Here is an 11,384-nt window from a genome sequence, read left to right on the forward strand (position 1 = left end):
TGTGTGTGTGTGTGTGTGTGTGTGTGTGTGTGTGTGTGTTTATGTGTGTGTGTGTGTGTATGTATACACACACACACACACACACACACACACACAAACATATATATATATATACAAGTATATTCAGAAATTTGCAGCATTATTTTCAGCTTTTAAAAAACTGTTATAATGGTTGCATTTCTAAAGCCATAATTATATCCCACAATGCATTTAATTAACAAACTAAAAAGTGGTAGCCTGCAATTGTTAAAGAGCAATTTTTACCTGATTTAACCCATACAAATTAGTTTTATTGGCATGAATTACTGTATTTAGGTTGATTCAGTGATGCTACTGTAAATAATATTTTTGATTTAAATAATATCAGTTAGATGTTACCTTTTTTAATGTACTTAAACATTATTCATATTTTATCTTTAAAGCGACTTACAAATGAGGACAATGGAATCTTTATTTATTACTTTATCAAACTGAAGAAAAAAAAACATAGAATGACCTTATTTGTCAGTATAGAGAATGCAGTTTGTGTGTGTGTGTGTGTGTGTGTGTGTGTTATTTTTCAGATTAGACATTTATTACTCAGCTATATTTCATTTTGAATAATGGAGCTTGCTGTATTATTATTTTCCTCAAAAGTGATTGATCAAAGCCAGACCTGTAAAAGAGATTTTCTTCATTAGCTTTTAACATGGACTCATATGGTGAGCAGAAAGGGTGATTACAGCCTCAGTAAAAACAGATTGTCATTTCAGTTTTTCATTTAATTATGGAAATGTTGCTCTTCCTGTAGTGGCAGGATGTGGCTGCATGCGGAGACAGTTGCGCCTGAGAGGACACTAATTCATTTAAGACATGACTTGGTGCCTGCGTACGAAACCGGGACAGCTGAGTTTCCTTCTCGGTGCTCCATCATACATATATCTCTCCACATAAGAGCACAATCTGCTGTTCCTGAGCCCGGCTTTACCCACAGAAGCTCTCGCAAGTCCTCGGCTGTCAAGAAAATTCACTTTATCATTCAGCCATATAAATCATTGCAGGCTCCACAGGAAATCAAAAAAGTTTGACTTTCCAGTCATAAACCATAAAATCTGTCATTAATATAATAACATGCATTGGGATATTTGGAAACAGGGCTAAATGAATACCAGACCTGGGCATCGATAAAACGGTTTGGCTTGCAACATTGGGCAGGATTGCGGCGTCGTTTTCCAAAATACATTATCGGAAATAATAGGTATAATGTCACCGGGGCTATATGTCACTCATCATGGGAGCTCTCTGGAAACGTGATTTGACCGGTTTGCATTACCAGTTCATTAGTTCTCAATTAACACTCAGTCACCTCAAAAGGTTGATAGGGCCGTTTCTTTGACGAGAAACATGTCTTTGCTCCTCTGCGACTGGCTGAGGCTCAAGATGGAGTTTCTTTCCAAATATTTCACATTTTAGTGTTTGGCTCAATCCTATGGAAAAAGGCTGTTTTGCATGAATATTTGGCATGCTGCTGAACTCTGTCCATCATATGCAAGTCGATCTTCGCTGAGACGCTCACTTGTATTGAGTGGCCTTTGACAGGTTAGATGGAAGATAACTCGAGACTCCTGGCAATAACCTATAGATTTAACAATGAGATCTATTGTTCATCTGGTAGCTGTCCATGGTACTGATAAGATAGTCATTTGGTCCACACTTACCTTGATTATCATTTGGTGGGTTTGAGTGTAATTTGACCAAAACTACTCTGAAGTTTCTTAACAAGACAGTACAGGCAACCTTGCTGTTTTTTCATGCACTGGTCAATTCTGGGCTTTTTGGCTTTACATTATGTGTTGTTTCTGATTAGTGGAAAGAAAACATCCAAAATACACTTGCAAGTGTTTATTTTATTGCACTTTATCGATTTGCATCTGTAGATTTCAAATATAATACATATCTTCACAGGCCATGTTCTCAAAATGAGTTATTTCTCATGCACTGAATTTCATCTTCAGTAGCACTTACTAAACTTTTCAGTTTTATCTATATTCTTCAGGTTTTTACAAAGGAGTTTGTTTTTATATCATTTACAGTGTGTATAGAAAAGAATCACCCCCGCCCCCCCCTTCAAATAATCACATTTTGTTGCTTTGCAGCCTGAAATGAAGACGGACACAGATTTTGTTTTATCCAGCTGCATATCCCAACATATCCCAACAGACTAAAGACTGTAATTAAAGCAAAAAGTGGTTCAACAAAATACTGACACAAGAGGGTGATCCCTTTTCCAACTCATTGATTCTGTTTTTTTTTTTCTGACATGTTGGTGTTATATCTTTCACTTGGTTATAAGTTACACTGAGTAAATACAGCTGGATAAAACAAAAACTTTGACTTTGGAACTGTCTGGAGACAACTTTATAGAGGTCAATAAATAAATACATTTGATCTTTTTTTATGCAATGATCATGATTCTTATTTGGATTATTTATTGGCCTTTACACTCTCTTTTTGTGATTATATGAATTAGTATTTGCAAGGACAGCACAGAGCTCATGATGAGCAATGGGTCAATCTCACTCCAAAAAAACAAAATTAAAATACAGCAATTATATTAAAGCACTAGATGGCGCAGCTGAGCTAATGTGACTGTATCTGGAACTCCTCATGGTGTTAAATCCCATTAAAAACAATACTGAGATGACTCTGCGTTCATTACCAAAGTATTGACTATAAAATATAAGCTTAAGCTACTGGATGAGAACAAAATTGACACTACTTGATTAGAAATGAATTGAACTGGATCACACTATTGTCTTCGGTAAAGCTGCTTTTGAAGTCGTGTTAATTTTGAAGAGCTTTAACAACATTGACAGTTATTGAATGAAATTGAATCAACATGAAACTCTTGATTTGAATATCGACACTATTGTCTTCTTTAAAGTTGCTTTATAGCTGGGTAGAAGTTCGATGAACTTTGTTCTATGTTCACTATCAGCTGAAATTAAAGTCATTGTATAATTGTTGATTTTTATTTATTTTTGGAACAACATAAGATTGTGTAAATGATCAGATTTTCATTTTTGGATGGACTATTCCTTTGAATTATTATTTTCATTAGATTTTTAATTTTGTTTTAAGCAGAAACTTCACTAAATTGAGCTATATTTGTGCTTAAACCTAATACTATCTGTTAATGGTGTAGGAAAACAAAACAACAACAAACTAAATTAAAATGTGTGACTTTGCTTTTCAGGTATATTTAGCTTGTTTAAAAGATGTTTAGATTTTGCCTTTTCTTTAGTGCCGTAACACAGACTGTTTGCAGACAGAGTGAAGTTTGTCTTGGGTTGTTTGACACAGAGGTGCTGACTGCTTTGTGGGTGGGTCTCTCTCCTTGCTTCTCACTTGGTAAGACAGTAATTGAAAGATTGACGTTAAAGGGAAAATCTGGGGGAGTTTTTCTTGACCAAGAACAATATGGTATCAGGTACAGCACCCTCTCAAATACTCAACACACCCAGCATTACTTCAGATTTCACTTCACTGTATTTAATGATGTACAGTGGGGTCCAAAAGTCTGAGAGCACACTGAAAACACTGGATTTAAAATCTAATTTAAATCTGGAAATATACAGAACAGATTTTTGATACATTTAAAACAAAGAAACATTCTGAACAATTTCTTTGTTATCCAGCCAGATTAAAGGAAAAGTTAACCCAAAAATGCAAATATGCTGAGAATTTACTAACCCTCAGGCCATTCAAGATGTACATGAGTTTGTTTCTTCATCAGAACAGATTTGAAGAAATTTAGCATCACATCACTTGCTCACCAATGGATCCTCTGCAATAAATGGCTGTCGTTAGAATGAGAGTCCAAACAACTGATAAAAACATCACAATAATCCACAAGTAATCCACACCACTCCAGTCCATCGATAAATGTCTTGTGAAGTGAAAAGCTGTTTGTAAGAAACAAATCAGGCATTTTACCATCGTTTCTGGCCAAAATACAAGTCCATAATCCATAATAACGCTTGTAAACAGTGCTTGATCCGTGCATATTTCTTTCCTGATTCAGATGAGACTACTTTTTCACTGGAAAAAGAAAGCAATATTAAGGATAGAGGACCCGTGTTTTTGCCAGAAGCAATGTTTTGAAGTTAAAAACGTCTTAATAATGTATTTATCTATTAAACATGCAGCTTTTCACTTCACAATACAATAATTGATGGATTGGAGGATTACTTGTGGATTATTGTGATGTCTTTATCAGCTGTTTGGACTCTCATTCTGACGGCACCCATTCACTGCAGAGCATCCATTGGTGAGCAAGTGATGTAATGCTAAATTTCTCCAAATAAAGAAACAAACTAATCTACATCTTGGATGGCCAGAGGGTGGGTACATTTTCAGCTAATTTTCAGTTTTGGGTGAACTACTCCTTTAAGGACCTTGTTGTCCCTGACTCAATAATTGCTGGATGCAGATCGGAACAACTAAAGTGTGAACATGAAACTTGCTTTTCCCACTCAGTTCATATTCATGGAAATCCCAGGAATGCTCCTTCAAGTAATGTGTAACAGTTTCAATTTAACAGACATCAGTACCAGAGAGACAAACGCAGCACTGAGGCCAGCCGTGCACTTCCAGAACCATCCAAAGCAAATGTTGATCCAGACTTTGGTCCAAGTCAGTGCGTTCGACGGTAGTGCACAATCCCGGAGCTGCTTCCCAGCTTTCATCTCCAGCCAGGTACCTTCAAGGTTCATTGATAATGCAATGAAACTGTATGTAAATGGAACAACCCGACGCATGGACTTCTGGCCATTAGTCTTCCCTAAAGCCCCAATGTGACTTTTAATCAACGTCAAACGGCGAAAAAGAGACAGAGGAGAAAGTTTAATGACGGAGATGATATATTTAAAGAGGAACAAAGTAATGCCAGGAAATTATGATAGAATACTACTTTTGAGATCATTGCAAAAATTTATTTTTATTTCTCTTACAAAGAAAACTATTATAACAACATACAACAATCAAAAAAAGCCAATTTCTTTCACTGTTGTCATGATAATTTCCCTTAACCCCTTTTTCTATCCGTGGATAAAAGAGACCAGGCTTCACAGGGAAGAAAAGCGAGATAATTTAAACACAGATGTGCAAAGGAAACAAAGCATGCAAGAACCAGAGACACATTTGCTACAAATTGCCCTCAGATAACCTGTCAGATAAATACTAATTTACAAAAGAAGAAATGAGATAATAATTCAACAAAACTAGGGTGGTGTATTTACCTCCTGTAATATACAACATGGTCTCTGAACGTTGTAAACATTTCGTACACTCACAGCTATTTCAACTAATAGGTAGATGCCCTGATTTGAAGCCGTGTGGCCGTAAGGATGGGATCACTGGAAATGCAGACCTGGATCCTGTGATGAATCAAGCAACAGCCCTGATTTGAAGCAGCCAAAATGAATCATGACTAGTCCTACCAGAGATGCAATACTGGACCACTGTTAAGGTAAAGAAGGTCAGAAACACATCCAACTCATGCTAAGAGCTTTGGTTTATTTGAATTGAATTGCTTAAATATGGGCTTTACAAGCCAAATAATAAGCATTGCTTCGAGGAAAGCTTTCAGTTGTTTGGTGAGGTCTGTATAGTTCCAACTGTAAGTAAGGCACTTGATAAATATAACTCTAGTAGACAATTGTTGGGTAAATCAATCTGTCGATGACTGGTGAACTAGGGGAAAAATGATGAAGCTAATTTGCACATTTCTGAGCTGATAATGAAGATTTTCATTAGCAAAACTGACAATGTACCACCATATCAATGGAATAAAATGTAGCTACACAACTGGTCAAAAGTTTGGGCTCAGTAAGATTTTTTAATGTTTTTGAAAGAAGTCTCTTTTTTATGAGCATTTATTTGATCAAAATAGAGTAGAAACAGTAATGCTGTGAAATATTATTACAATAAAAAAAATTTCTATCTGAATATTTTTTAAAGTGTAATTTATTTCTGTGATGCAAAGCTGAATTTTCAGCATCATTACTTCAGTGTCACATGATCCTTTTTAAAAATCATTCTAATATGCTGATTTGCTGCTCAAAAACATGTATTATTATTATTATTATTATAAAAGTTTAAAACATTTATAATAATACATCTTATAAACATTGAAAACTGAAAACGGAGTTGAAATATTGAAAAACTTTTCATATGTTCATATATTTTTTAAGGATTCTTTAAAGAATAAAAAATAACAGCATTTATTTTAAATAGATTTTTTTTCATGTATACATGTAAATGTATTTACTGTCATTTTTGATCAGCTTAATGCATCTTTGTTGAATATTAATTTCTTAAAAAATATTACTGACCCCCAACTTAAACTGAAGGTTTAAATACTATAAATACATTCCAAAAAAAAAAAAGGAAAAAGTAATTTACTCTAGTTGCATTGTTGCAACTGGTAATATAGTGCCATAACTGAGAGTATTACCCCTCTTTTTTGAGGATATGAATTGCTCCAGTTATCAGGAAAAGAATATCGTGTACAACACATCCAGAACCTTCAATATTCCCCCACTGGAAACCTTTCCCAGCCACATTTGATAAAGCAACATAAAAGCTAAATAAATTATCCCAGCACATGCACATCAAAGAAAGCTTGATCTAGCACATTGGCAAAGACTTTTGAGCATCCGTGGCTGTTTCTTTGGTTTAAAGCTTTAAAACAGTGAAAAAGCATTTAGTATCAAGCAATACTAACTGCTTACAAATGTAGTGTACTTAGACACAGAGACTCAATTTAGTTTTAAACGCATTCGACTTCAACGTACAACTCTGTGTGATCAATTAAGGCACAGAAATTTAAATTACCGTAAATTAGTTGCATTAACTTGAACGTAGATGCTTTACAAAAATATTCCCTCTATGACTCAAGTTTCAAATACATTAATTAATCTATGGCTTTTATAAGTTACTTTAAATCCTTTTATCAAATACGTATAACTTAAATGCTTAACTTAAAAAAGCGCAAAAAGAGATATTTGATTACAAACTGCCATACAGGTGTTGTTCAGTGCTTTAAATGATATATTAAAAACATGCCAAGACAAGTAAATAATAACAAAATGCTAATGAAATACTCGATCCATCTCTATTCCTTCAATTCCAAATAATCCCGCCTATGACAATGATTCCCAGAGGTCAAAAGGTCCAGAATAATGTATTACAACAACAAAGTCCAATGTAAAAAATACTTCCCTTTCAACAGGCTCATAAATACTCATGTTAGCAAGGGAAAGTAGCTCAGCGAGACAGGATGAACATCCTAGTAAGGTTTGTGCTTTAAAACCATGCCGTTCTTTTGGAGCATCCACACTCACGTAACTGTCTGATCAATATGGCCGCCACACGCCTTCGTCCATTCTACCAGCAGGATGAAGCAGAGTGGGGGAGTTGCTATGACTACCGTCTCCCTCCACCCCCCCACTTCCATCAGCCTGGACCGGGAGGTTTGGGTTGACCAGGCTGGTTCCCGTGGACGCGTTAGTACAAGGCGGCATCATCCGGGTGGGCGATCGGTCTCCTCCTGGAACCATAGAGAACTGGTAGGAGCCCGAGGAGGCGCCGTAGTAGAGATAAGGTGTGCTGCTGCTCTGGAAGGGTCCGCTTTGGCTCTGGGTGGAGCCGGGGTACGGCGGGGGAAGGTAGGTATGATAGTGAGCGCTGCCGAGGGACATTCCGTTGGTGACGGGGGTGGGCGTGTACGTGAAGGTGGCTGGGTAGTGCATTCTAGGACTGGAAAATCGGCTCTCGGTGAGTGAGGAGAAAGCGGGGAACTGACGCTCAAACTGGCCAGGAAAAGGACTCAAATCTGTTGAACCTGCAGAAACAAATGTTGAGGTTACTTTTTATAGAAGTATGGAAGGATTTAAATACTATTGAATACAGAAATTACAGCAATGAACAATCATGACAACAGAATTGAGCTTTATTGAATTTTCCCCCCCACTTTATTTAACTACAACCCTGTTTAACCAAGAGCCAGTTGCATAAGCATAGCCACTATGTTAAAACTAGTTTGACCAACTACTAGTTAGCCGAGGGGTAATCAGTTACTCTTACTTTTTGGATTCAAATTAGACCAATCTACCTTTTTGTAACTGACTTTAAAGAGTTATGACCAGTTTTGAAGAAACAAAACAAATCATATTAATAACTTTTTAAGATTGTTTCTCATTGTTTCACTGTTATTTTACGTGAATTATTTTTTTCTGTTTTAATGTATTTATTTGTATTTGTATTTATTTGATAAAAAATACACTAAAATCTGAAATATTATTACAATTAAAAAATAAAAAAGTTTTCTATTAAATATATTTTAAAATGTAATTTATTCCTGTGATGACAGCTGAATTTTCCGCATCATTACTCCAGTCTTCAGTGTCACATGATCGTTCAGAAATAATTTTAGTATGCTGATTTTCTGCTTAAGAAACTTAAAATATATATATATATATTATTAAATGTGAAAAACAGATGTGCTTCATAATTTTTGTGGAAACCACAATACACAGTTTTTTTCAGGATTCTATGATAAATGAAAAGTTCAAAATAACATTTATTTGAAATACAAATATTTTATAACATAAATGTTATATATTTAATGCATCCTTGCTGAATAAATGTATTAATGTCTTAAAATATATAACAATATATAAAATATAAAAATGAAAAAAGTTTTGACAAATCCTGTGCACTTTAAACTAGTTAAACTAAAAAAGTTAATCTAAATACCTAACCAAATTTAAATGACAGAATGTAGCTATTAAAAAACAACCATTAACATTAAATTAGAGACATGCAGAGGAGAACAGTTTAACGATTAGCTGGCTTCACTTCATTGTGGTTTTTCCTCTTTGTCACAGACAAGTTCATGTGTATGTGTATTCATGTGTGCGGTTATATGTCTCAGTTCATTTGTGTCTCTGGGGTATTTATATGCCTCTTTATGCTGTATGCATGTTTAAATTGTTCCTGTGCATACAAAAGTGTATGTATGTGTGTGTGTGTGTGTGTGCGTGTGTGTGTGTGTGTGTGTGGTAATCTAAAATAAAATAAAATATTAAATACGATAAAAGCTAATAATAAAATATAAACAAAAACTATGACAGCATATAAATAGTACTAAGATAACACAAATGTGTTATAAGGGCTGCTATAGAGAATTTAGCATTATCTGTTATCATTTACAGATAGTTTTCTCTTTCAGGTCTACTACTGTCATGGCAGAGCAGCAGTTTGAAGAAAAAAAGGTTTGTTTAAGGTAAAGTGCATGTATTTTTTTTAATGCTTAAAAATGCTTAAAATTACAGTAAAATTAGAGTAAAATTACAGTTTAATATGTGGAAACAATAAGACATTGGTAGACTGATTTCCATTAAAGGGGTCATATGATGTTGCTAAAACAAACATTATTTTGTGTATTTGGTGTAATGCAATGTGTTTATGCGGTTTAAGAGCAGGTCATATGGGTTTTTGAAAAATATCTCTTTTTTTAAATTGTTCCTGTGCATCCAAAAGTGTGTATGTGTGTGCATCTGCATTGGCTGCCGCACATAAAACACAACTAGGATGCATAATTGGTCACACATTTGGAAATGTTTAGAGGGGCGCGAAGCAGCATCGTAGCAAGAGAGACAGACGTCTGCACTGTTGTGGGCTCCTGATATCTTCAGCATTATAAACTCAGGCAAAAACTGTCCATCTGCCCTTCTGTCCTTAACATATTCTTTATTTCCCTCCAAAAATCAGAAACCACTAATGGTCTATAGCTAGTGCTAGTGCCAAGGGGTAAAGGAACAAAGAGAAACAGCCTCGCCTCCCTGGCGCAGAGCTGTTTTCATAAATCACACGGCGTCTTTCTTGTCACCATGTCTGCGCCTGTGGGCCGACTGGGTGGCATGGTTAAACGTGGGCGATTTGCGGAGACACGGCTTGTCACTAACGCTAGCCGATTCTCCTTTTGCCCTCAACGCCCATCCCCCTTTTCTTTTATATTCAAAATCTTTGGTTTAAGCGGCTGACGATAATGGTTTTCTCGCCTTAGGGTATACAGAGAGCCTGTGCTCTGAATAAGAGGCTGAATGATAAAAGCAAAAAAAAGTTATTTACATACATTCTCTGCTAGTCACCAAAAATCCATAGACAAGATGGTGCTGGTCTTGAGAACAGATGCTATGTCTGTAAAACTAATGATTTATTTGGCAAGAATGATTTGTTTCAGGTGAACCAAACAACTATGGGTTATTTATTTATTAAGTTTATCTCATGTCTACATGAGGAATGATGTCACCATTCAACAAAACAGTGCAGTAGTTTTTACTCATTGTTTGCTACAATGCTAAAGCTAAGCCTCTAACTTTCTAAATATGACTACTACGTAAACACATACACTTCAAGCTCGATTTCATGCATTATTTTTTTCAGAAATGAATCAGACCTATAATTCATATCGCAACCAGTGTTGCTTAATCTAAAACTATTAATTTTTTTTTAACTAAAATAAAAAATAAATAAAAAACTTGAAATATATGAAAATCATAAATGCTGCCTTGCCAACTAACTGAAATAAGTTAACAAAATTAAAATTAATTAAAACTATTTAGAGAGATATATATATATATATATATATATATATATATATATAAACTAATACATATGACAAAAGCACATTAAACTCAAAATTGTAATCTAAAATAAAATAAAATATTAAATACGATAAAAGCTAATAATAAAATATAAACAAAAACTATGACAGCATATAAATAGTACTAAGATAACACAAATGTGTTATAAGGGCTGCTATAGAGAATTTAGCATTATCTGTTATCATTTACAGATAGTTTTCTCTTTCAGGTCTACTACTGTCATGGCAGAGCAGCAGTTTGAAGAAAAAAAGGTTTGTTTAAGGTAAAGTGCATGTATTTTTTTTAATGCTTAAAAATGCTTAAAATTACAGTAAAATTAGAGTAAAATTACAGTTTAATATGTGGAAACAATAAGACATTGGTAGACTGATTTCCATTAAAGGGGTCATATGATGTTGCTAAAACAAACATTATTTTGTGTATTTGGTGTAATGCAATGTGTTTATGCGGTTTAAGAGCAGGTCATATGGGTTTTTGAAAAATATCTCTTTTGAGTTTATAACGTAGCTATCCTTAAATGAAAACAATCTGCAAAGTTGTTATAGAGCAGAGTAGGCTTATGGAAGGGAGGGGTTTGCTCTGAACTAGCTTGGAACTAATCGTTTCGAAATCATTGGCAAATGACTCTAATATTAAATGTATATTCTGAGAAAATTACAATGTTTTCTGACC

The 11,384-nt window shown here is 34.8% G+C and overlaps 1 protein-coding gene across 3 annotated transcripts in view; it reads right to left on the reverse strand.

The window, feature by feature from the left end:
• Window positions 1-7,076: 7,076 nt before the first annotated feature.
• Window positions 7,077-11,384, reverse strand: part of LOC107697170 (runt-related transcription factor 2-like) — a 43,370-nt gene continuing 39,062 nt past the window's right edge. For 2 of the 3 annotated variants that reach the window (XM_016497835.1, XM_016497836.1), the window contains one exon: window positions 7,077-7,885. In XM_016497835.1, coding sequence (XP_016353321.1) covers window positions 7,398-7,885 — 488 coding nt within the window. In that variant the 3' untranslated portion in view covers window positions 7,077-7,397. The remainder of the gene's footprint in view (window positions 7,886-11,384) is intronic. The other variant, XM_016497837.1, reaches the window with a different exon arrangement.

The sequence above is a fragment of the Sinocyclocheilus anshuiensis genome, unplaced genomic scaffold (assembly GCF_001515605.1).
Source record: "Sinocyclocheilus anshuiensis isolate Anshui unplaced genomic scaffold, SAMN03320099.WGS_v1.1 scaffold38, whole genome shotgun sequence".
In the NCBI taxonomy this organism is placed as follows: domain Eukaryota; kingdom Metazoa; phylum Chordata; class Actinopteri; order Cypriniformes; family Cyprinidae; genus Sinocyclocheilus; species Sinocyclocheilus anshuiensis.